The sequence below is a fragment of the Cyprinodon tularosa genome, unplaced genomic scaffold (assembly GCF_016077235.1).
Source record: "Cyprinodon tularosa strain WSP-4 unplaced genomic scaffold, ASM1607723v1 ctg246, whole genome shotgun sequence".
NCBI lineage: Eukaryota > Metazoa > Chordata > Actinopteri > Cyprinodontiformes > Cyprinodontidae > Cyprinodon > Cyprinodon tularosa.
The window spans coordinates 978,033-1,004,735 of NW_024038913.1; the positions used below are offsets into that span (position 1 = coordinate 978,033).

The 26,703-nt window shown below is 36.4% G+C and overlaps 1 protein-coding gene across 4 annotated transcripts; it reads right to left on the reverse strand.

The window, feature by feature from the left end:
* Positions 1 to 2,550: 2,550 nt before the first annotated feature.
* trip10a (thyroid hormone receptor interactor 10a) lies at positions 2,551 to 25,870 on the reverse strand. Of its 4 annotated transcripts, XM_038287887.1 has the most exons (16): positions 25,545 to 25,870; positions 21,174 to 21,289; positions 20,589 to 20,645; positions 20,185 to 20,332; positions 17,165 to 17,227; positions 15,166 to 15,270; positions 14,954 to 15,082; positions 13,983 to 14,129; positions 13,648 to 13,833; positions 7,783 to 7,947; positions 7,495 to 7,518; positions 5,957 to 6,066; positions 5,609 to 5,741; positions 5,381 to 5,469; positions 5,160 to 5,293; positions 2,551 to 3,619 (listed from the first exon to the last, which is right to left on the reverse strand). In XM_038287887.1, the coding sequence occupies exons 1-16, from the start codon at positions 25,566 to 25,568 to the stop codon at positions 3,468 to 3,470; spliced, it is 1,782 nt and encodes a 593-aa protein (XP_038143815.1). In that variant the 5' UTR covers positions 25,569 to 25,870; the 3' UTR covers positions 2,551 to 3,467. The 4 variants fall into 4 exon arrangements, with proteins under 4 accessions (XP_038143815.1, XP_038143817.1, XP_038143816.1 ...); XM_038287889.1 differs by lacking the exon at positions 7,783 to 7,947; XM_038287888.1 differs by lacking the exon at positions 7,495 to 7,518 and having other exon boundaries at positions 25,545 to 25,869.
* Between the last annotated feature and the right edge of the window lie 833 nt (positions 25,871 to 26,703).

Below are 26,703 nucleotides of genomic sequence, written 5' to 3' on the forward strand. Positions count from 1 at the left end.
CAGTTTTTTTTACTGGAGCTGTTAATATAGATGTGATGTCTAGACTTAAATAATGATGGCTCGAAGATAAAAAGAACACATAAAAATACTATTCATGGGATATACTGTCTTAAGAAAAACACACTATTTCTGTGTCTCTGAGTTAAATTTCCAATATGTGATGCATTTCGACCAGAGCACAAATTAACTATGGCAAATTCACGATATATAGTCTCTCCTAAAAGCAATCATATCCTTGAAATTTTTACACATTAAAACTAAAACCTTTATATTTTATTGGAGGGGGAAAAATATGATTTTCAATTTGTTTGGGTTTTTTTTTACAAATTAAAATGAAAAAAAATTGTGACTTACTTATCTATTAAGACCTATTTAACCTAATCCAGAACAATTGATCGTCTTAAAATCTGAACAAACTAGTAACTGGAGTAAAGCTGTTTCTAAATTCTCTTCAAATCTGGCTGTTTAATGAAGGCCTAATTTTTTTATTTTTTTGTTTATTTATTTTTTCTTTAACATTAATGAACAAACAGCATCATGAAGATTGTGGGGGAAAAAAGACAGGTCATTAATTTTGTGAAATAGAAATGTGAAAAAGTTTTAATCAAGTTCATGTTATAAAATATCAATATCCCCAAACGTTCTGAAACTCTCACACTCTTAAATTCATCATGTACAAATGTAAATAGTGTGACACAACTCCAAAGCTTCTAAGATATGTCTCCTAAATCGAATGGTGGGGCGATAGAACAATTTCTATTAAAGAGCCATCCAAAAAGGTCTGGAGGAGCAGTAGGAATGCACAACTGAGGCAGGTGAATCTTTTTGCTATTTGACCTAAATTCCAAAAATTTGGTCTCTATGTAAGAGTGGCAAATTTCTGGAAAGATGTCCAGAAGAAGTTAAGTCTATATGTTTTTCACAATGTATAGTACACAGCAAATGTGGAAAAAGGTATGTTGGTTATAGGAGATCAAAATAAATCCTTTAAACATGCAAAAACACTACAGGTGGCAGAAATTCACAAACCTCAAATACTATCTGCATGGCAAAACATGGTGGTGGCAGCATCATCCTGTGGAAATGTTTATTAAGAGTAGAGAGAAAAAGACAAGGGAATGGTTTAGATCAAAGCATTGACTTGGTCTAAATATAAAAATAATTTTTTACCATCACTCGATCTGCTGTCTGATTGAGCCACTTCATTTTGATTGTTAGTGAGCCATGTATGTGGGCCTTAGTCCTCAACACAGCCATCCGGGGTTCGAATCCAGCCTGTAGTCCTTTGTGGCATGTCTCTTCCCCTCTCTCATACCCGCTTTCTTTTTAGCCTACGGTCAGAAAAACGGGGCCACTAGTGCCGTAAAAACTCAAAAAATAAATAAAGAGCAAGGGTTTTCAGCGTTCAATCATGTTTTAATTCATTTGCAGTTATTAAGTGTAATATTGCCCCCTAGAAGACACTTACTGTACATCTCCAGGCTTATTCTTAGATTTTTTTCTGAAGTTATCATTCTTTAAATAACACTTTTTACTATAGCAAATGACTCCTAAACAGGAATTCAAACTTAAACACGATTTAATCCAAGTTTAGGTGGGAAATGGTATGCAGAGTTGCAGTGTCGTGGCTCATGTCTTCAGCAGCAAAGGTATGAAGATGAGAACTGAAAAACAGTTCAGACGTGTTCTTATACCTCAGTAAGATCTATCAACTATCTTTCACACCCATTTGATGTCTCTCTGATAGGCAGCGTCATTATATGATGTTGTAACTGCCATGACTACAGACATTTCAACCTTATTCAATACAATTTAAGTTCTATTCAGTTTAAAAATACTTTATTAATCACAAAAGTAAATTATATAAATGTAACAAACCTGGCACTTGAGAAGAATAACTACTACTAATACCTGTATGGGCTATTAAATCTATATAGGCTGCCCTATATCTTCTCATTCTTTCCTCTTAAGCTGGTGACTCAATGAAGATTTTAACTTTTATCCTGACATAATGAATCTCAGATGCTACTAATCCATCCAACTTTTGAGAGAGATAAAATAAATTATTAGAATTTATATATCATACTATTGGTAGAAAAAATATACTATATGGAGAGGCATTTGCTATTATATTCAACAACCTTGGTATCTTAGCATATTCTGTAAGTATTCTGTTAAAGATTTTTCCCATGAAAGAATAATCAAGTGCGGAAAACTTTCAAGAAGCATTAATCATTTTATAAGTGACCATGAAGTAATACTCACTTTACGCCATTATTTTATGTTTCACTAGTTTATTTTTCAAGTTCAAAGTGAACATAATGACTTCTACTGTTGAAATGTGTTTTACAATTAAGTGTTTTAAAAAAAGACAAAAAAAAAAGACCTCAACAGGTTTTTACACAATGCTTTCATCTGAAAGGCACCAAAGAGACAATAATTTTAAGCAGGTAAGTAATGATCTTTGCTACAGAAAAAAAAAATCTTGGACCATCCTGTGAACTTTTAGTAAATAAAAAGTATAAAGCAAAAATATCAAAACTTACTGTGTTTTTTATGACAAAACATTTTTATTTGTATAGTTAAAAAGCTAATAAGACAATAGTGGTGTTGTGATAGCTAAAATATATATTATATAAATACAATATTCTTAATGTAACATTTTGTGTGTACATTTTTCCTCCCTTTTGTGGCTACAGTCTGTCCCACTCTTTGTGCAAGGAGAAAAAAAAATAAACATCAGAATATCCTAAATACAAAGGTTTTCTTTTTTTTTTCCAAATATAAACATTTTTACTCAAACACACTTGAAATAAATTATCTCTAGTACAATATTTATTAAAAGAAAACAGCAGCAGGTTTCTATCAGCTGCTGTAAGAAAATAACATCTGCTGTATTTTCTTTGCTACTGATGCATGACTGAATATAGATGAGAATATGAATGTGATTGTCTGTATAGTTTAAACAGTTCCTGTATAGATTATTTCCATTTTATCTATTTTTATTTTTTTTACATGAGACAAATTTCCGAAAGTTAAATGTTGAAGATTCTTGCACCAATCTTGAGTAGGCAAAATGGATCCAAACGGACACTCTTGAGGCGGATGAGAACTGAAGGAGGTAAAACATAATCTGGATTCTACATCATGGATCAGTTTTTCACACAAAAAATGAAAATAAAACTATTTGTTCTTCCTAACCAAGAAAAGTGTTAATAAGAATATTTGCCCAAAGAGGTGAGCAAGAATGTTATAGTGAATTTATACTAAGGATTATGTAGTGGGTAAACTGGATCACAGCAGTATGAACTGCATGTATAGGACGCCTCGCTGTACACGAAAAAAAATATTAAAAAAATAGCACTTTTGGATGTACTGTTCATTGATGATATGGCTTAGTGATTGTAATTGTTCCAACCAGTGGTGGAAACAGCTTTGAAATGATTGTCCAATTTTCTCCTTCTCCCTCATTTGTTTAGTGTGATGGTGACGTAAGAAGTAGGTATGTAGCCCTCATCTCCATTTTGCCTCCGGACGCGGGTCCAGCCATCCCCTTTATCTTCTTCCACTACAGCAAGCACCTCTCCCTCCTCCATTGAAATTGTTCCTTCACTAGCACCTGAAACACAAAATGCATTTTTTTTTTATTATTATAGTCCAATTTAATGTTAGACAGTGAAAAACAAACCATTGTCCTCTATACGGTCTAACTACATGGATAGCATGCTTAACCCCTGCACTACTAGTACAAACTACTTTTAAAAACAGACTTAAAACTTTCCCTTTTCATACAGCTTAGAGTAAGAAGATCTTGAGTTATTTTGTACCTCTGCTAATAAAAAAAATGTTCATCACTCTCAACCTTTTACTGAAACTACTTTCTTCAAATAGTAGATTTTATATTTTTTATTTACATTTTAGTCAATATAATTTTCTAGCAAATTTGCTAAATAATTTGTAGAGAAATCAGGCAGACTTTAGAAGAAACAAGCATGTCATATTTATCTGTTCAAATAATTCTATGCAAAAATATGCCATGTGAATGTCCAGCATTGAGACTTTACAGGTATAGGGCAAGTTGTACCTGTAAAGCAGTGTTTTCCAACATTTTTTGACTGTGTTCCCCTTTGGGCATTTTTTCTTACCATGAGTATCTCTCTCATTTAAAAGTATTAATGATTGTCCAAAAGTGGAACGTACAATTATAAAATGATTATGAAATGAAAACTATTTTACTTAATCTTTTAATTTCAGCATTTAATTCATAGGTATTTTATTATTTCCAACTCAAATAAAAAAACAACAAATATGTTGCCTGGAAGTTAGTAAGGAATCGAAATAAATACAAATTAAAATTATAATCTAAACCTGAATTTATAAAACTGGAGCTCCCTTATAATAACATTTAAACTTGAGGAATTGGGAATAAAGTACAGAACAAAAATTATAGTCAGACTGAATTAATTTGTTTTACTTCATTTTCATCAAGACACATGAGCAGCTTTGAAGAGCTCTGATAGCTCAGTATGAAAAACAGCTGATACCACACTGTTCTTTACATCCAGTCTGTTCCTCTGCTTGGTGAACTCAAGAAAAAATTTACTTTTTGGTTGATAAAAGTTTGTTATATTTTCCATACATATATATATACATTTTATTTTTTTATTTTAATTTTCTATTTTAATTTTAATCTTTTATTTTAATTTGTAACCTAAGAAATTAAATACTTTCATGTACCCCTTGCAATGCACCACTAGGGATACGAGCACTCCTGGTTGGGAATCACTAAGGTAAAGTATCAACATTGCATTTGTACTTGCATTTACCTTAGAACCAATGCCTAAGATGCTCGATGAAGGTTGTAAGAGAGGGTGAGTAACCCAATGAAAGAAGTGGATGGACATGGACTAAAATGCTACTCTTGAGAAAAGGCAGCTGTTGCTACAAAAAATATATATACTTTTTTAGGACAATGTCCACTGGTCTATTGACAGCCTGTTGTTGGTTATAATGAGGGTAAGGAAGCCTATTGCCATTCCAATGAAAAAACACATCCTGGAAAAAGAAGTGAATAATAAAAAATAAGAAGAAGAACAAGAAGAATTAAACATAAAATGAAAAGAACAATTATAGATATTATGAAATAAAATGGGACATACCAGGGAAGTTATACATTGCTGTGCATTTTCCAATAGGACTTGCTGGCTCCTCATCCTCAAAGTCATCATCAAACTCTGCATATATAGCTTGTGAGGCATCAGGCGTGCTTTCATCAGAATGAGCTCCATCAGGACTGGAAAAGAAAAACCAAATCAAATACGAAATCGAACAACAACACTTTTTTTTAAATGCATATCTAATGAAAGAAAATTTCCCTTACCTAAGCACTTCATGAGCTCCGTTATTGTTAACAGAGTGAGCTCTATATCGTAGTGTGTCCCCCCGAACCCCTGCCTCAGACAGCCAAGTCTAATAAAAGGAGAAACATCCTTATTGTTAAGTTTCACTTATATGGCTGATTTACATCGTCTCACAATACAGCAGCCTAGATATAAATTAGTAAGAGGAAACTTCTGTCTAATGAATAAAGAACAGGGCAGAGAATTACCTCATACTTATTAAGCTCTCCTCTGAGCCGCTCTATATTCTGTGATGTCTGACTGATCTGGGTTGTAAGAATAGCTGGATCTCCCATTTGAGGATTTTTCTCATAAACATCTTTCATCTTTCCGAGTGCCTCACTGTGAAGGAAAACAAGGAAGAGGAAAAGAACGAGGGGGGAAGCGGAAGCAAAGTGACTTCTGGTGAAAATCATATCGCCCTTGTCTGTATCACACAAGCGACTAAGACTTAGTTACACTGCATGGATATCTAATTTGTCCTTTCAGCAGGTTTAAACAACAATGATTACGAGTGGGCAAAAAGTTGTAGTGTACATGCAGATGTACCCACACACCTCTGATCTGCTTCCTTCTGCAGTTCTTTGGAAATCTCCTCTAGTTTCTGCTGTAACCTCTTCCTGCGCTGCTCTGGGGGGAGATGGCTAAAGTCCTCTGTCACTGTAGGCTGCCAAAAAAAAGTCACAGGAAGGGTGGGTTAGCGCTGAACTCCGACCCACATTTCACACCTTCATAAACTTTCCATCCCTGTTAAAAATGGAAACAAACGAGTGAGAAGGAATGCCGCGCCTATGGTTACAGTTTAGCACAACGTTTAGGTCAATTATTGAGATCATTCCAGAGGTGTCAAAAGTATTAAAGTTTATTACTCAAGTATTATTATAAATTCTAGTGTTTAAAAATACTTTTGTAGAAGTTAGACTATCAACTTAAGCTTTTTAGTCAAGTAAAAGTGTATAAGTACCTTTTTTAAAACTATGTACTAAGTATTAAAAAAAAAGTCAAGCAGGAAAAAATGTTTAGGAGAGAAGCTCAAAAAATTATACTGGTTACTGCACTAACCTATTAAAGAACCATTTTTCTACAATTCCGAAACATAATTTTGTAAGTTTTCATTTTATTAAGTATGCCTATTAGCTGTTGCCATGGCAAACAGCTACTCTTCCTGGGTCCTGATTAAAAACATACAATACAAAGCACCAATACTGCATTTCCAAAAAATGTAATTTCTCAACACATAGTTTAGAAATGATAAGAGAATGCACAAAGGTACAAGTAAAACTATAAATTCCATGTACTTAATTTTCTTAGTTTTATAGCTAATGGTAACAGTGTCAAATTTAACTTTGCATCATCTTGATAAACTATTTATTTTAGTATGTGATGAAGAACAACTTGGTGCAGCACAGAGTCCAACCACAGAGAATTTGTCTAGATTAAAAAATGTTTAATACCTACTGGCCATAACGATAATGACCTTAAATGAAATAAAACTTACAAGTCTATTTTTAAAATGTAAGGAGTAGAAAGTAGAGATAATTGCAAAAAAAAATAGAAGGAGTAGAGGTAAAAAGTTGTCTAAAAAAAAATTACTGCAGTAAAGTAAAGATAACCAAAACTTCTGCTTAAGTATTTGTACTTTGTTACCTGACACCTCTGGATAATTTACACTTCAATTTGAAAAAAAAAAAGCCCATTACTGAGCTTGACATGAATCCACTCCCCATTTACCAACAATAACACAGTTGCACCGAGCGTGATGTGACTTTTTTTAGACAAAAAAAATGCAAAGAACAAAATAACTTGATTAAAAGAAGCAAAACACAGACATGACCAAAATGTAAAGTGACTGCTGCATTTTAAACCTGAGCCAACAAGCGTCACCACATTCCTCCACCAGATGGCCACCTTTTCAACACGACCTCCAATAAAAAAAAATGTTCCCTCATATTAGGATCACCATTAGGCACAAATACATTTTTAGTAAAGAGAAACACTTTTGTGATAAAATTGTCGTCAAGAAAAAGTGGCCACGTGTTTCAGGTGTTAAACAACAGAGACCCCCACACCAGGTTTGATGACATTGTTACAGTACCATGGTCCTGTCTGGGGTAAATTTCTGGGGGGAAAGAAAAAGAAACAGCACATCTGTAGTGAAAGCCTCACAGTAACCTTAATTGTTTCCCTGTTTAAGTATCCTCAAAAACGGTTGTATGATGTCAGGAATTCCTTTAAACAAATACAAGCAATATACTCTATGAGACATGCCTAAACTCTGTTAGTGATAAAGAATCTCTTGTTGAAGCAAAGAGCAAAGGTTTATGGCAAAATCATTAGAAGTGCTGGATGCTTTACACCCCAATCATCTCCTCTTGTCACTCACCGATCTCCTGAGTGTCCGGAATGAAGAGATTCTGGGTTTGACTGTCTTATTGATCTCCTTCAAACAGTACGACAGAGGATCCCGGCCAAACTTGGGGGAAGGGGCTCCGTTTGGAGGTGAAGGGGCAGGGGGTGTGGAAAAAGGAGTGTGTGTTGAGGGGGAGAGCTGAGGGTCAGGCAAGACCGAATGAACCAGCACCCAAAAATAAGGTGTGCAGGTATTTAATGGTGTAAAAGGGAGGAAGGGGGTAAAAGAGGATAAAACAGATGTGGGAGAGGGCAGGGAGGACAAACACACACAAAAATGGTGACAAAGGAAAGAAAAAGACACCGTCAACACCTTACAGCACACCACAATGCTTGGCAGACATTACAAACCCTGCACACAAGCCCAAAAAGCATGAAAGCATGAACATACATCGTTGGTTCTAATCAAATAAGACATTCCATGCCAACTCACTGTCGTTTCAGCAAGATAATCAATCAGGAAAACTCTAGAAACTTAAAAAAAAAAAAAACAAAGCTGTCTGGAGCTGTAAAGCATTGAAGTTTTTGAATATGTAATAACAAGAGCCTGATCATGTCTGGTTTGTGCCACATGACCAAGTCTCAGAGCTTAGTGATGTAATAGCTTGTTCTGCAATAGTCTAGTTCTGCAAAAGTGGCTGTAAACTCCGGGTAAATGAAACCCGTTTACCAAATTTTCATGTAGCTTTTCATTCCCAGATAGTTCATTTTCTGCCTTCATTTTGAATCTATAAATAAACCATTTACTCACTCATGTAGTTAACCATTTCATATCGACATACATTTGTTTTGTTTTTTTGTTTTTTCTTCCAACTATGAAAATAAATAAATATAAAACACAATTCCAGAAGTCTATGCTTTACACCGTCTCCCATCGTTTGTGGTTCTGATCCCAGTTGTGCAAGCTGATTCTAATGCAAAAAAAAGATAATGTTCTGGGTGAACCAAAACAACAGAGTAGCCTCCTGCTTTTTAAAGTGATAGAAACACAATGCCTTTAATTTGTAGTGCAGGGCTAATATAAAGAAAATCACTTTAGGCTGTTGAGCTGAAATCCAGTGGAAAAAAGGCTTGTCTAGCACCTAAAAGGCAGGGGAAAAAAGAACAAAACTGCAAAGTTAAGTGGAGAAAATAGTTAATAACAAGCATACAAGCTTGTCATCAAAGATATTGCTTAAGAAAATAAAGAATATATACCATATAAGCCATATCAAGCATAGATTGCAATAAATTGAAAAATAAGGAAGATATATCATTATTTGCAATATTTGTTCCTCCTGAAATATACTGTAAAAGCCGTTTTAACTGTTATTGTATTCAGTCAGAACAGGGGACAGGATTTCCACTTCTTAAAAATGTCTGAATCTAAAAATTTATGGGAATCCATAAATAGAGAGTACTGCAGTAAATGTGGATTTGACGAACTGCGAATTTGCATGGAATGACCAGAAGCACAAAAATGACACAGTAAGAAACCAGCGATGCCTCCACACTGGTGCTACTCTAGCCCAACACTGGTAACAAACCCCAGGTGAGGCTGCAGGGCGGAGCGAGTCCCAGTGAGGATCATGGGGCGGGTCACTGAGACTAAACCTCTGCGTTGTCACAGATTTCAAGGCCAACATTTCAGTGTCTTTATTTGCCGCTTTGTGATGAAACCGCTTACAGCTGTTTATTTACATGACAGCTTTCTCAGAGTTTGGAAGTCTGTAATTTTAATGAAAAGATTTTTAATGAAAAGTGACAAATACTGAAAAAGTAAACAGCTGGTTAACAAGGTGCAGAGTTACAACAAAAAAACAAGTATAAATGTAGGTCCTCTAGAAAATGACCTACATAAATAAAAACCAGCTTGTAAAACAGTTCAGTGGTTATAAATAGCTGACTTAATTACCACAGTGGTATGGCACATATAGATTTTAGAGGCAGAGCAAATGCCCTTTGTGAGAGAGAGGTTAAACTGATGACCTGGCAGGAGTGAACTACAAACCTCAACATCTAAGCTGAAAGGAGGTGGGGTGGGGTCCATTAGCTAAATTACACAGTATGCTGATGGCTTCTAGTCTTCAAACAGGCCTAAACTGCCCTGCGACAAGATCCCAAGAGTAAACACAGAAATCCAGAAGCAAAGGACTGTTATTATGCGAATGTCTGCTTCTTTGGTGCTATATTTCTTGAAGTTATAGAGCTTTAACTACTGGAGCTCTGTTATTAGAATAACTTAAGTCCCAGATATAAAACAAGAGCTTATTCGAACCAGTACACCCAATCTCCTATTCACACTTTAAAGGTCTAATTGGGAGGGCATGACTGATGACACAGAGCTCTGTGCCTCACACATACACAGGACAGGAAGAGTGCAAAGCAAAGCACAGCCACTAAGACATGCAGAGAAAAGAAGAGGTGCTGAACAAGCAAAACGCTGCGGGGAAGAAGGAAGGGAGCATTCAGTTTTGGGACTGGAGGAGGGGGGCCATTAGCTGGTTAGCAGTCAGCCAACCATTGCACCAGTATGGAATATTACAGCTTACTGTTTCATAGCAGTGTAAATTGCTCAGTGCTCCAAATAGATTCTTAAAGACAAATGTAACTATGTAAAAACATAAATTGATTGAGTTTTCATATCATAACAAACTGAGCTTCATTGTGACGTTGGCACATAGCATTTTTTGTGATGCACATAATGCCAGGTTCTGGGCAGGATAATAGAGCCAGTGTGTTTGTAGAGGCCCAGGGAGGAGAATTCAATGTAGTTTGGGTCTCGTGTTTATGAAACCACAAGCACAGCAAAATGCTGACTGCAAATTGACCTATAGGAAGCCAGAATGTAGAGTTACGTGTGTGTGTGCGTCGGTGGGTGGGTGTGGGTGTGTGTATGTGTGGTCGGATGGTCGAAGTTTATTCACTCACAGCCAGGGATAGAATCATGCAAAAAGGCATTTTCTAGAAGTGCTGGAGTGTTTATGCATATTCATAATGAGACAAAAGAGACTCATGCATTCATATACTGAGCTTTTGAGTTGAGAAAGTATTCACATTTTTTAGCCGCAATGTGTGTGTGTGTGTGTGTGTTGCCATAACTACAGGTTCACTAAACATGCTGTTGGGAGGATTTCCTGGTTCTGGCAAGCCAGAAGTCAACTATTATCCTAAAATAGCAACATTACCATTTTGAGTTTGTTTATTATTCCCAACAAGTATTCTGACTCAGGTTATGAAAAGCTGGAAACAGGTTCTGTATCAATGTGAAAAACAATTTTCCTGTAGAAATAAAGGCTGTGAATGTGCTCAAAGGCGTTCCATTTGCAAAGACATTTAGAACACAACAGTTTTGGCAACATTTTTACATCTGCCCAGTCATAAAACTGATGTACATAGTCTCCAAAGTCAGAAGCCTAAATCTGTAATTTCATACCTTAAACAAACTCTATAGGAACAACCGAGTCACAAATTAATCTGTCAGTTCATTAGAAATTATTTGCCTGATTTATATCCAGGGGTTCAACCACATATTTTACTTTACTAAACATTCACCTTTGTCTGTAGAAAAGGGGGGAAGTGAGAGGGAAGCAATGCAGCTGCTGTTTTCATGCTTGTTGAACCTCTAAGGCCTTATTAAAAGTTCTGGTTTTGCTTCATTGGAGATCAGGACATTTTCATAGTTTCTGAAGTCGGCTACAATATTAAAACACTCAAAAGATGAAGTCATCCTGTGTAGTCATATAAACTGCAGAACCTTGCAGAAGCTTTCATTTACATCAAAATATCAAATATTCATGTTTTCTTTTTTTTTCTTTTTCTTAGACCAATATAATGAATAAATCATCATTATTGTTCAGAAGGGAATTTGTCTTCAGTAGAAGTACTGGCTACCCTTAAAAATCAAGATTCTTACTTACATCCATTTCTTTACCGCATCTCAAAGCTAATCCAATTACAGTTATATTAACAATAAATAAATACAATAATTGGCAATAGCAATAAGGTAGGGGTAATTCTGAAGTAGATTGAAAAGAATTTGTGGTTTTTGAGTTATTGGTCTCCAAAATATGTATGTTTAACCACCTTTCACTGCAGTTTGATCTTCAAGTCTTTTAGAGACTTGCAGAAACTGCAAAAACTGCAGAATAAAAGATTGACATCTGTGCTAATTAGTGCAAAATAAATATGCATTTATCTCAAACTCTTTTAGGTTGGATGTTGAATTTCTGTGAACATCAATTTGGAAACAGTTGGATTTAGAGCTGGACTTTGACTAGGCCAGTCTAACGCAATAATATGCTTTGGGCTCTTGTCCCTCTTAAAACACAAATCTCTATCAGTTACTTTGATGATTGCCATTTATTTAGCTTCATTTATCACCCAATTAACACCAACCATTTCACCCTGCTAAAGGAAAGTGACTGTGAGCCAGGTTTTCCACCCCATACTGTTTTGCATGGGGATGTAGCTTGTGGCATACTGAAGAGGAAACTTCTTATGTTTTTTTTCCCCCCACAATGGCCCCCTTCTTGTCACTATTCTATAAATATCAATTTGCTGAATGTAGTGCTAACAGTTGTCCTCTCAACAGGTTTTCTTCTATGAAGAGATCTCTGTGACTCTTTTAGTTAACATGAGCCTCTGTTTGTAATGAACAGTTCTCTGTCAGATGTTTAAAGCTTGGGATGTGATTAAACCTTCTCAAAAACTTTTAGCTGTCAGATGTCTGATGTGTTTAATGGACTCCAAGATTCTGTTAGTTCACTCATCTCTAACAAACCTATGTGGCCTTAACATAAAAGCTGCATTTGCTTGTTTACTTGGTATATTTTAATAGCCTTTCGTTGCAACAGATATCATGAATATTGAGAAATATTGAATTAAAATGGATTCATACATACAGTCGAATTTTGAAATGATGTGTATTGTTTTCTTTCAGCTTCCCTACTGTTCAATACTTTTATTTAATGAGAAACAATACAATTTAAAATGTGATGATTTGATCTAACGAAATGCGAATAAGTTTAAGAACCATGAATGCTGCAGCAGTGCTCGGTGAATAGGAATCCCCGTTAAAAGCCTAAACTCAGCACTTAACTGTCTAAATGCAAGTAAATAATGGAGGGAAAGGGGATTTATTGACTTACACAAACAGAGTGCTGACAAAGGAGACAGTCCTAAAGTCTGAGCATAAATCCACAACATAAAAAGAGCTGCGAACAAAACTAGATGGGAACCTACAACACAATATCAGCTGTAAATTCTGCAGGGAACAAAGGAGTTTTGCAGCACACATACAGTAATGTGTGGTGGGTGAATGAGAAAACAAGTGATGACGCAGCGATGAGAAATCAAAGGTCTTGACAGAAAATAGAAGAAAACTAGACAACCTCAGACTCATATCGATCATAGTCCAAAAGTACAAACTCACACAGCAAAGTGAGGCAAACACTAAAATCCAGTGAGTGTAAAGCAGATCTTAAAAAGAAAAAGAGCGACAGTTTATTCCTTTTATGCAGCAGACGTTTTCTCCCCTTTCTCAGATCAGAAATTTTAACAACCTTGTGTCAAACAGCTGAAATCAGCCATCAAAGCCTCTTCATAGTTAAAGGCAAAAACAGAATAAAGAAAGTTCTTTGATTTGACATTTGGAGCTATGACTGAGTTCTTATAACCCATCAGTTTAAGTAACAGAAACTCACCTTTGAAACCATGCATTGATAATGGAAGACATCGATACATTTTTTTTTTTTTTGTGTGTGTTTTTAAATTAAAGATTGAAGGGAATATAAAACTAATTCAAATCTTACAAAGTCAGATCATATCACTGCCAGCTTGTAAGAATAAAATGTCCTACCTTACTCCTCTTGAAAAGCCAAAAGTTTTTACTTTTGTTCTTCCCCAGTAGGTCCAGAGGGCCTTTAGGTGTACTGAGGCTGCTGTCAGAAGAGGCTCGATTAATGCCCTGGCTGTAATCTTCAAACTCCAGATCTCCAGGACGTTCAAATCCCGACTTATTCTGCTCTATTATAACCATTGTGTCCTGCAGTAAACGAGGTTATGGAGAGAAGCTGGATTAATGCTTATTTATGGAAGAAAGCTCAATTCATTATGAATAATAATTTCCAAGAACTAACTACTGAATGGATGCATCCTGCTGAATAAAAAGGTCAGTGTCTAAAACCAACTCACATTTTTCTCATTAACATTAGTGCCAGCTTTAGTAATGCCTTCTAGGCACTTGCCAATGATAGGCATCACATGCTTTTCTGTCTCTGAGAACAAGATGTAGCCTTGTCCTAACTTCTGTATTCGCCTCTCATCCAAATCCTGCAATTTCTAGAAAATACAACAAAAAAAGAAATAATAAAACCATTACTTGAGATACAATATTTATATTGGAACACAATCTTCAACCTTTTTCAGAACCTTTAAATGGGTTCAGGTAATTTTTTGTCTTCCCTTTCACACCAGAAGCACAAATATTTATTTAGATACTTGGACAATATTTAGCACACACAAGCAATATTATAGCTTCTAAAAGATGAAATGTAGAAAGGCAAAAGAATCGGAGAAAATGGGTTAATAGAAATGTCTCTTCCACAGCTTAGTCCATATCATAAAAGGTGAATAAATACATTAAAAATACCCGCTATTATTTGACTAAAGTTGAACTTTTGATGCTTCCCATTTTCTCAAATCAAACTCTCAATAGTAGGACCTTTATGTTACTGTTGATTTTCATAAGACTAAGCAAAATATAAGCACAAAACCTAGTTTTCTAGTTAATATGATGCATACATAGTAATTAAAAATTTCAGCACATTGAATCTATCTTAAAATAAATGAGACACATTTCTTTTATCAAAGTCATTTATACACAATGGACTGTTATCTGGAAATTCAAGAAAATACCTGTCACTTATTTAAAGTGACAGGTATATATATTTATATATATGCACAGGGAGTGCATATATATCTAAAAAAAAAAAACTTTCAACGAAACACTTCCAAGTTAAAACCAAGTTTTTGTATCTGTTATACATTTGATTCAATTGCAGTTTTTCTCAGATCTGGCTACCCAATCCTCACTTATTTCTCCACAGTTATGCTAAAACTCCAAAGGAACTGATGTCAGCTCTGTGTGCAGCAGATCTACTTACATTGAAAATAATTGGCATATCATTAAAATAAAACTGGTTCTGCTCTTTGTTGTACTTTTGAAGGTGGGCAGCGTAGTCATTCTTGCATTCCTCTGCTACACATGCTCTCATGTGAGCTTGCTGTTTGGCCTAAAAAGCACAGATGAAGCTAGACAGGTTATAAAGTGCAACTTTAATTATGTTTAAACATAGTATTTTACAGTCGTTCTTACTTTTTCAACGTCGGCTTTAGTGGCATTGATGTCTTGATCTGTCTTCTCTGCATACTGTGCCGCACGCTCTGCTTCTCTCCACTCTCTCTCAAAGCGCTTTTTACTCTGTAGATAAGATTAAACAAACAAAAATCTTTACTTTCTGCACAAAGGTGCGATGATATCTTCCTGTTTTTGAATAAACAGCTATTTGTCCTTTATTATAATCAGGAGAAATGTTCACTGTATGTAATTATTTCAAATGTAATTTTTTTGGATAGATTGCATTAGAATGAACAGGGATTTGAAAATAAGTCACCACCTACTATTCTTGAATTGCAGTTATGATGCCCCCACCAAACACCTAAAACTAAACCTACATTTAAACATGTTGCTGTATTTCTTTGTTCATGTTCACACATAGATGATCTTAATGATGAACTGCTATTCTTAATCCCTGAGCTGTGTCACTCCATCATATGTAGCTTCAACTACACTGAGAAATGTGTTTTTTCCATGTGTGTCGGTGTTACTTTGGGAATTTTTGATAAGACATCAATGTGGGACGAGAATGCCTGCTTCACATTCTCCATTCAAATTCATCCCAAAGGTATTTTGTAGCTTTGAGGTCAAAGTGGGAAGGCTATCCATGTTCAGCCTATTTAGGTTTTAATGGATCTTCTTTTGTCCAGTGGCGAGTCGTGTAAAAATCAGAAAGAGTTAATCTCCAACCTGTCCCTACAAGGTTAGGAGCATAAAATGGTTCTAAATGTGTTGCAGTATTGTGAGGAATTAAGTCTCTCTTTTACTCTTAAAATAAAAAAAAAATAAAAAACATTCTGAAATGATCATCCCCATTGCATCAAACTTCACAGTTCTCCTAGGAATTGCAAAGCCCAAACAGAATTGTTTGACAGTGAGTTTGGATTTGTCAGTCCATTGAACATGTCTGTAAAGCTTTTCGAGGCCTGTGGCAGTGGAATTTTGATCATCTATGATATGCGAATGTTTTTGAATGTTGCGATAATGATAGGACTTGTGATAAACAAGCAAATATTTTAAAAGTATCATTATCCTTCTGCCTTAGGCTAATAGCATACATAGACATAAAACACAAAATGTATTATTTCCATCTCAGAGCGGTTGGTTGTGGCAGACAATTGCTGTTTTAACAAGAAAATCTGCTTACATGTAGTATTTTGGGAAGTTTCTATACCAAACTACTACCTTTTTGTGCTGAAGTACACAAAAGCGTATCATTAAATATATTACAGACATACAGAGCAGGGCTGTATAGTCGCTGAATAATTGGTGATTACAGTACAGACTATAGAGCTGGATGAATTCCTTGAAATACAAAACATTTAAAAAAAAATCTGGTATAGCTTAGATATGGATCTAAAGTAGATTTCCAAATAAAAAAGAATAAATGATTACTAGACGTAAAATGAACATTCATACACAGCAAGACAGATGGTGTGCAAAGAAAAATAGTTAAAGATCATTTTTACTTTTCTGGCCCAGGAATTAAAAATATAAAACAAAAAAACAAGCTGTCTGACTGACAAAACACACATAACTAATCAATAGCAGCATGGGTGCAAGAAGCGGGGGCACCAGTCCTTTAAAAAAGTTTTTTAATACAAGTGAATAACAAGTACTTACAGGGAACTTTATTTCATTTCCCTAAATGTTGAATTCTTGATTGTTAACTTTTTGACTGTGAGATTAGGCTGCTTTACTAAAACAAATGATTTCACAGATGTTTACCAGAGTTACTGATTAATATGAAGGAGTGCTGTGGCGCTACGCAGGAGTTGGATTGATAGTACAAATATGAGAACTTAAAATAAGGCTGCTTCCCACTCTGCCTGTTTTGACTATAAACAAATAAGGTCACCTGCCTGACCGGGCTGCTTGTCCAGCCACTCACTCACAAGATTGTGCTTGTCTTTGCTTTTAACCCCGAGGCCACAGTTACATTCATCAGAAGATTTTTCAATATTAAAACTACACTTACATTGTCAAGCTGCTTGTAGGTGCTCTCCAAACTCTGCTGGGCCTTCTTGGCCTCCAAAAGATACTGCAAACATTTAAAAAAATAAATAAATAAAAAGATAGAGATATGGAGGAGAGCACAGAATAAACAATAACATAAAAAAGCCACACAGCATAACAGACAAGAAAACAAATACCAGTGTGTCTGCGGGAGGCAACTTTAGCGATTGTCTGTTTGTGGCAATACTGAGCAGTCTAACGTGACAAAGAGAGCATTTCTCATTGAGAAATGGAACACCACGGCACAGACCATATCTCCCTTAGGAGACGCTTGAACTCCTTTCCTGCAGCAGCAATGAAACCTCCACACATCGACTTTCTCTAATCCTCCCTCATGCTTTGTATTCCAGACCAACAGTGTGTTATAAAACCCTTTTGACGGTTTGTCAAAATACTTCTTAATATGGTCATGAGGGCACACACCACTATGTCTGGACAGTATATAGTAAACATATTTCTATTCAACTTACAGGCAAGAATAGCTTAGCAAACTGACTGTGATTAGGAATAAGTGAGCTGTTTGAGAAGGCCTGTGTTCAGGTAAAACCAGATTTAACTGGCCACTACAAATATGCACTGATTTATGGGAAATAAAACAAAATTAACCACTTTTAACTTTATTATCCCACATTACCAACAAAATGTGGGGACTTTAAAGTAAAATGCCTTATGTGCAAACTGTGTGTAAAAACTATAACCTTGCAGGGCTTTCATGCACAACTTTGCCACATATGAAAATGAATGTTGCGTAAACATGTGCTGTAATCCTCACAAATATTTCTGCCTTAAAAAGGGGTGACACTCACAAAAACGTATTCAATGAACACAGCCTTAAAGTCCAAAAACCCATCTAAACACAATGAAATATCACTACATTTAACACAATGTGGATCGTAGTCAAAGTTTTATTCATGCATTTAACTCCTAAACCTCACTGACAACACTGACTCACATTTTGTTGTACAGTAACAGAATGCAAAAATGATACCAAAGATCTTAGTCAGATGTAAAGTTCACATGCATCTCTCCTCCTGTCACATGCATTTGGAAACGCACATCAGTCTGTGCACCAACATCCATAAAATGCATGTACATTTTCAAAGGAGCCCCATTCTTTGTAGACCAATCACACATGTTCATAAATAGCTGAACAGAGGAACATACATTTGCAGGGTGCTGACAGCCTCAGTACTGCTGCAGGATGTGGCCAATAGAAGAATTCAGATAGAACATGTGCTTAGTGATCCTACTGACCTAGTGGCACATGATGATGGATGCCTTATTAACCAGTTAAAATTGCTCAGGGCAATCATCTTGAAACTGGCCACAGTGATACAGGAACTAGGAGTGGCCATGTGTCATCGGTGTCGGTTCAAGTGCTTACCAAGCTGCATTCTTTGCCACCTAAGCTTTTCACAGGGGGCTGACTTATAGGTCGGCTGTTTCACAGTCATCCCTTTCCAGCCATATGGAACGGCCTCATCTATATTTTGCTCATATATATAAAAAATTCCCCTTAACTATGCCTCTCCTATACAGCGTGGTGCTGATTTCCAAATGAAATCCAGAACTATGGCTGAATCAAGCCTAGTGAAAAAAAAAAGCAGGTTTTATGTTATTAACGTTCCATCCATTTATGATGTGCAATATAAAAAAGTGGGACTTTGGCAGTTTATCAAAGGACTCCTGTATATTATTATTATTATTATGATGATGATGATGATGATGATGATGATGATGATGATGATGATGATGATGATGATGCTGGGAACATAATTTAAGCAATCGCCATGAGCAATGACTCCTGCAAGGTTTTTTTATTAAGAAACATCCCAGAATTGCTTTAAAGATTTAAAGTGCATCATATTGTGTGTGATGGTCACAGTCTTCCTAATATAAATATGGGAGCCATATCCACATCTTTACATCAATTTCTTATATATTGCAATGATCAGCATTATGCTTTGAGCTCAATGCAAAGCTAAAAAGCACAGTTTGGATTTAAAATGGATGGAACGGAAATGATCTAACATTTTATTTATCTTTAGAGGGATTTGAGTCACTGAAGAAGTTGTTGGGTTACCCTCATGGTCTGCAGACAAAGTCTCCATTGTCATTGGTATTTGGACACATTGTGACTTAAATTTATTTATAACAGAAACGGTGTACAAAATGCATGAATCTTAAAAGAAGATATGTCTTGTACCAAAGTTAGCTAGTTTCCATCCGTAGTCCCTGGGTAAATAATTTGCAAACTTATTTATGTATGGATGTATGGAGCAGAGGTATGTGGTTACATGTGTACACACATCTTTTTTGAACAGCATGTGAATGTATGCATTTCTCCCGACTGCCAACTTTTAGAATGAAATCAGTGGCCTTAACCACTTAACAGTGGCAGCATCATGCTGTGGGGTGACATTTACTCAGATGAAGGCTGAACAGTTCTGTTCAAACTCCAAACCTCAAGGTGTTTAATTGAGTTCAAGCATAGGTTTACAAAATGATACAGAGTTGAGATATGGGGACTGACAGACCTCTTTCAAGGACAAGTCCGGCAAAAGGCCTTTGATAGGGTGCCGGTCAAAGTTCATTTTAAAATTAAAAGGGACCACTTCACTTAATCTGCATGTTTCTGGACAATGGGGGGGGGGGGGGGACACAAAATTGGAGCACTGAAAGAAAACTAACATATGCACAGATGAGACTATGCAAACTTTATTCAGAAAGAACTCTGCATCAAGCAATATAAAGACCAGAACGTCTTTCTTACTGCAAAGCAACAGCACCAATAACAGCACTGCCTTACAGACGAATTGTACAGAATTAATGTCACATAACAGGGGGATTATACTCTCAGATTATATCTCTCCTTTTTTTTTAATCCTGCATTTTCACAGGACTGTGTAGATATTCTAAATTCATAATCTGAAATGACTAAATATCTGAACTTTTAATTTTTACTTTGTATATCAAGCTCACCGTCTTTCGCTCCTGCTTGAGCTCCTGCAGGTACTTGGTAAGATCAATGCAAATGTTCATGATCATGTTCTCGGCTATTAGCTCCCTCTGCCCTGCATAGTCGTTCATCTCATTCAGGATGTCCAAAAAAGACTGGTAGCTGGATAGCCTGTTATGTGGGAGAAAGGAAAGGGTGGAGAGATGAGGACATGCAGATGGGACCACTGATAGTGGTAATTGCAAAAGACTCTGCAGGCAAGCTAAGTTATGATAAGGAGCTTGTTACTTCCTTATTCCTGTTTCCTTCTGAGGGCATTTAAAGTGTCACAAGCGTTGGTCCATAACAATCTTCTGAAGAGCACTGGTAACGGGGTAACTCCTCATAAAGATTTGACAGAAAGTAAAAGGACTTTTAATGAAATTACCTGCAGTCTGGCTCATCTTTGCTGCTTCGTTTTTGGTTATACTTCTTAGAAAGATTCCTGAAGGTGTGGATATAAAAGGAAAACCAAGTTATTCAACAAACTTAATGGGATATGACTAAAAAAAGATAGAAGACACTCTTATGCTACCACTGTAATTGTTTAACAGAACTGTATTCAAAACAAAGATATATTATGAATAATTGCTGCTTTTCCTTCTTTCACTATCCTTTTAACCACATCCACTCTATCATGCGCCAGTCTGCTCCCACTTCCTCCCCTCTCCAGCAGAGCTCAGCACTACAACAGATGTGGGCTTGTGTGTGTATGTGTGTGTGTGAGGAAACAACTGGGTGAGAAAGTGCCGAGAATAAGGAGAGAAAGAGAGACGGGAGGCAGAAAGCATGCAGCAGCTGGAGAATTGGGCTAGTGTTTCAGGGACAAGCTAGAATCTGTCCCAGAGCAGTCATAAGACCAACAAGCATTTCATAAACAAGCTTCTAACATGCAAACATTTAAACACAAACACAAGTTGCTTTGAGCTGCATACAAAAATGTGAGATGGTCAGTATGAGAGAGAAGGGGTACCTCAGTTGTTTGGCATAGCTTTGCTCAATCTCCGTCCTCTCCTTGACAAACTTCACATACTTCTCCACCAGCTCCAGACCAGACTGCGTGTGCTTCTCTATGATGTCATATTGGTCCTAAGAAAAGGAGCGGGAAGACAAATACGAAAAAGAACGTTTCAGAGTTGAGCTGAAATTCAGACCACAGCTGTTATGTTTCTCAAAGACTTAGAGCAACAAGAACAGGGCTGCCCAAGTCCAGTCAGTCGAAGCCCACTATTCTGCCGCTTCTAGATGCATCCCTTCTTCAGTGCCCCTCATTAGTAGGTTTTTGCTGTTCTGAATAAATGCTGAGAAAATTCAACGGTTAGATTCAGGATTGCTCAAGGACTGGACTGGGGCAGCCCTGACCTAGAAGAATCTGGAATGGGAGGGAATAGACTAAACCCGACAAGCATTTTGTCTGCATGTTATTGTTTTGAATGCTCTTAAAATGGGGAAGAGCAGTCAGGTATGATGAACAATTTTCTATCATTTACAGCACCATTCTTTCCTGCTGTTCCATCATATAAGATGGCGGATGATTTCTTTTCATTCTCTGCTTCACCTTGTAAGAGATGCTACGACCCCTTCAAGCTCAGGCAAGTTATAAAATGTTGAGAGATGATCGTCTTTCCTCACTGTACGGCTTCCCCCGCAGCTGACTTTTAGATTGAGCTCAGGGCCTGTTAAAAACGGATTCCTTACATGTCAGGCCTTGTTCTCTATTGGTAAAACAAATTAGACTGGTCCTCAAATAACAGATATTTGAGCTAATAATACATGCAGTTAAAAAGGGCTGAGATCAATCTATCAATATATGGTCACAAATGCCAACTAAAAACAGGCCTTACTGTTCCCTTCCTGTACAGACTTTAATTTTTCTACCAGATCTGTTTCATTTTATTTTTTCAAACTTGCTAAATCTTTAGCTTGAGGGAAATTTAAATAAAATTAAATCTCCTCCTCAGGAAAACTGCTAAATAATTTATGCTAATTATTTAACTACTATCTATTATCACTAAAAAAGATAAGAATTTTTAGGAGAACTATAAAGCTAATTAATGGGCTATTAAAAGGGTCAAGCTTTGTACACTTTATGCTCACTAAATTGAAATTTATGTTTATTTAGTTTCTGGTTTTTCATTTAATGATTTATTTCTTTTGAATATGTTTAAAATCACAAGTTTGTAAGTAATCAGCAATTATATTTTTACCTTACAATAGCCACATATATTCACAGCTTTTAAGTCAAAGCTACAATAAAATGCAAAAGGCATTAAAAAAAATTCCCAAAAAGAATATGTTTTCTATGCTTATTAAAATGCTGAAAATTGTTTAACGGGCCTTTAATTTTTTCAACTCTTTTTCTTTGCAAAGAGTCTTCTGATGCCTTTTATTTTACATTATTTGAATAATTGCCCATCGCTTACATATTTTTTTTATCTGTGCAGAATCTCCAGCATTTCTGTTAAATATGACAAAACCAGATCTTCAGGCTTCTTAAATTTAGACGATTTATTGAAAAGATTAAATGTGAATCTAATAAAGTAAATAATAAATCATGTTATCTTTAGCTTTAAGTTTAGAAATAAATAATTGTAATTTGTTATACGCTTTATTTTTCAGACAGGAACACCCAAACATTTTTTTCCTTCGTATCAATATAGAACCTGTTCTCCCTAAACGTGTCCTTTAAAGCTTGCAATAAAATAAGTAGAATGATGTTTGTGAGTATTTGGATTTTACTGCAAGCGTAAATATTTTGAGACTCAAATGAAAACAGTTTATTAAGTTTAAGTGGCTCATGTCATCTAGTTAAATCAGTAAACCAATAAGTTTGTAAAACATTTCAAATAATGCTATTCCCACCTCCATGCCAGAGATGAGGGAAGCGTCACATTTACAATTCAAAGAAAAAAGCTGAATGTGGCTCTAATTTTCCTGCTTGATTCTCGGGTATATCTTGAAATACGACATTTATTGATACTTATGAGTTACCCTCATTCACCACAACAACAAAAGTGCAGATTAAAAGTTGTATACTGTTGGTTAATCCTGAAACAAGTAGTTTGCATGACTTAGGATATTGTTTGCATATTGGATTTCTGACTTGGGTTCAGTTTGTGCTACAACATAAATTAGAGAGTGAAAAGGAAGTAGAAAACTGTCCTGGATGAAGATGGAGTGTGTGCCTATAGACCTTAAACCCTCTTATGTTTCTGCCTTGTTACATATTTACATACAAAAGCAAAACAGTTTCACAAAACAAACCTGATAAGAGTAATCACATTTGAGGAATCTAACCTAGATAAACAGGCACCTCAGCATGGAGAGAACACCCCTACCCCCAACTTTAAAGCTCTGCAAATCTAACATGAGCAACTGCATATTTGATTTCAGGCTTCCAACCATGTTTTTTGTCTCTCATTCTAAATTGACACTTGTCATTTGTACCATTGATCGATTTTCACTTTACATGGCTGCTAATGTAAACTCTAACAAATATTCTAAGGAAATATTCTTTGACCCAAGGAAGTACAAAGGAGGTTTTTTTTCTTTGTTAGAGACTTTTTACATTATGGAAGAAAACAGCAGTTTTACTAGATGTTTTTCCACTCCCCTTCTTTGGCCCCAACAGCACAAACAGCATTCCCAAAACATTTCAAAGGAATCCAAACAATTAAAGTAGCCTACAAGTAATGACCTGGATTCTCTTTAATAAAATAGGAATACCATCTCTATATACAACTTTTTTTCCTTGATTAATCCAAACTTTAAAAAGGAAGGTTTATTCATAGACGCATAATTCAAAATACTATTGTTATGTTTAGAAAAAAAAGGTAAAGGCACCTAATTGGTGTCTTTTAAAACCACAGCACTCAGAATATTGTTTGCATCCCAAAGCCGCAGTCAAAACTATCTTTAAAGGCCTTTGCTTGGGTGGTTAGAGCTTTTTTAAAATTCAGAAATGATTGTGTAAAGCAACTTTAACAGGTTTTGTTTGTAGTGTTCGCATTTTAGTTTAAATGAAATATTTTTGTTAGGCTCCAGATACTTTCTGAATTCTTATTGTTACGCCAAGGCATTATGCAGCAGGTGATCATCTTCTCTCTAATGCAACTGTTGCCACTATGTTCCTGAACCAAAACAAATATCTAATTAGCATCAAAGCCATTCAATGCTGAGAGGAGCCATGTTTCTTTCTTAAAGCTTCTACAAATATTTCAGGCTTGAATCATTCATTCCTGCAGAAAATCAGGGGCATGGCCCAGCTAGACCTGAAGCACAGGAGCTGCACTCACTAACAACTACAGCTCAGACCCTGCACCAACTAGTACCTTAAAATAGCCACCGGATTAACAACAATCAGGAAGACAGATGCCAGACGGCTGATTGGACCTGCGCTTTGACTCTGCAGCCAAACAGTAACAAAACCAATGATGATCAGGCAGACATAGTTGCACCCACATTAAACAATATATGTTTTTTTCTAAGTTTGCATGAAATATCAACCTTTTCCTTTAGATATTATGTGCAGAATAAACTTAAAGCACCTGCAGAAACTTTCTGCCGTGTAACAGGACTATGTTTGAATTTTTCAAAGTAGGGCATAACTAATTAGGCTGTTTGCACCATTGCATGGGATGAAAAAGAGAGTGCATACCCGGAGGGAGACAGTAATGAGGCCAAAACCTCCTTTCCCTCCTCTTTGCAATGCTCCACTTCTAGGCTCCCTAACAACATAAGTGTCAAAGCTTGTTTTGTTCAGGTGCCAATCCGTTCACTTCTTCTAAGAAAATGACTTAATATCCAACACAAAGCTGCACTACCTTTGTTTGGTTTAACCTTGCGCAAAGCTCTTTTAAGTGCAGATCCCCCCTTAGTATATTGAAATCATGTCACTCAGGTAGGGGCACCTTATCAGTGATGTGTGTTGTTGCCAAGCCACATCACAGCAGCTGATTTCATCTCTATGGAAGCCAAGTGTGACAAAATGTAAACAAAGAAAATACACATCCCTTATACGGTTTAAGCACCCGCATGCAGGACAAAATGAGTTTTGACACTGTAGGAAATCAATCTTCATGCTTTGCCCCAAACCGTGAACACGACCTTAAATGTCTTATGACTGAAATAATCAAAGCAATGCAGTAGGCCTACTTTTATTGAAGATCTGCAAAAAAAAAAAAAAAAACAAGAAGAAAGGGGGGGTTGCTTTTATGGGCTTTATTTTGCAAAGATTTTGACTCATTGATTAAACTTTATTCTACTGCAAATTCATCAGGGTGAGAGAAAAAGACCCAACTGTGCATTTTTATCATCCTGATTATAGTTTTCATTATGAACTCACCCAAAGTTCTGTTCCCCAGTCCATGATCTCCACCAGGCTGTTTGTTGAATACAAAGAAGTTCTTCCAAAGTTATCCCAGCAGCAGCAGATCAGAGGACCGACGGCCCGCAAACAAACAATCCCGACTTGATCAATCAGTAAATCACCAGAAAGATCCGCTGGCGCTTCTTCTAATGACGCATCTGAATCGGCTTCATAACTAACCAATCGATTTTAACTTGTGCTGGCAGACGCTGTTCTTGTTAATCCAAATATTTTTCATAGCGAAGAAAACAGAGGGACAAAGTAGCTCACGTATGCGCGTCACTCCCAAATCCCAGGGTTAGCGCGCTCTTAAAGGGCCAGCACACACATGGAACCCCCCTGCTTGGACACTTCAGCCATGTCCTCATCTTGCAGCTTTACACCAGATATCAGGATGCTGAATGAATCTTTTTAGAGATGCATTAAAATCCTCCTTATCATATATAAAGCCTTAAGTGGCCAAGCTCCATCTTATATCAGAGATCTGATTGTTCCTTATGTTCCTAACAGAGTACTTCGCTTCCAATCTGCAGGTTTACTAGTGGTTCCTAGAATTTCTAAAAGTAGAATGGGAGACAGATCTTTTAGATATCAGGTTCCTCTCCTGTGGAACCAACTATCAATTTTAGTCCATGAGGTAGACACCCTGTCTACTTTTAAGCGTAGGCTTAAAACTTTCTTTTTTGATAAAGCTTACAGGTTATCCTGAGCTATCTCTATAGTTATGCTGTCATGGCTTTAGACTTCTCGAGAACATAGGGGCCCCTATTTCATCATTTTGCTTCATTCTATCTCTATTCTTCCACTCTGCAAAATCTGTTAGTTTAATCTCTGACATTATCCTCTCGCTGCCTTTTCTCATAGTAGCTTCACCTCATCTGTTCCTGTTTGGCTGTGACACCACCCTGGAGAGAAATATCAGCTGTGCTGCTGCCATCAACACCTTTGTTTATAGATGTTGGAGATCGGCCTGTTTTTCCGTTGTCCTGTTTCTCTGACCGTGACTGGTTGGATGAGCTCTCTTCATCCTCTGACATGGAAGCTGGCTCTGAGCTCGTCTGCCTGGCTGTTGCTTTTAGTACCTCTGCTTCTGTCTCCTTGAACTCCAGTCAGCCTCGGCAGCTGGCCACTCACA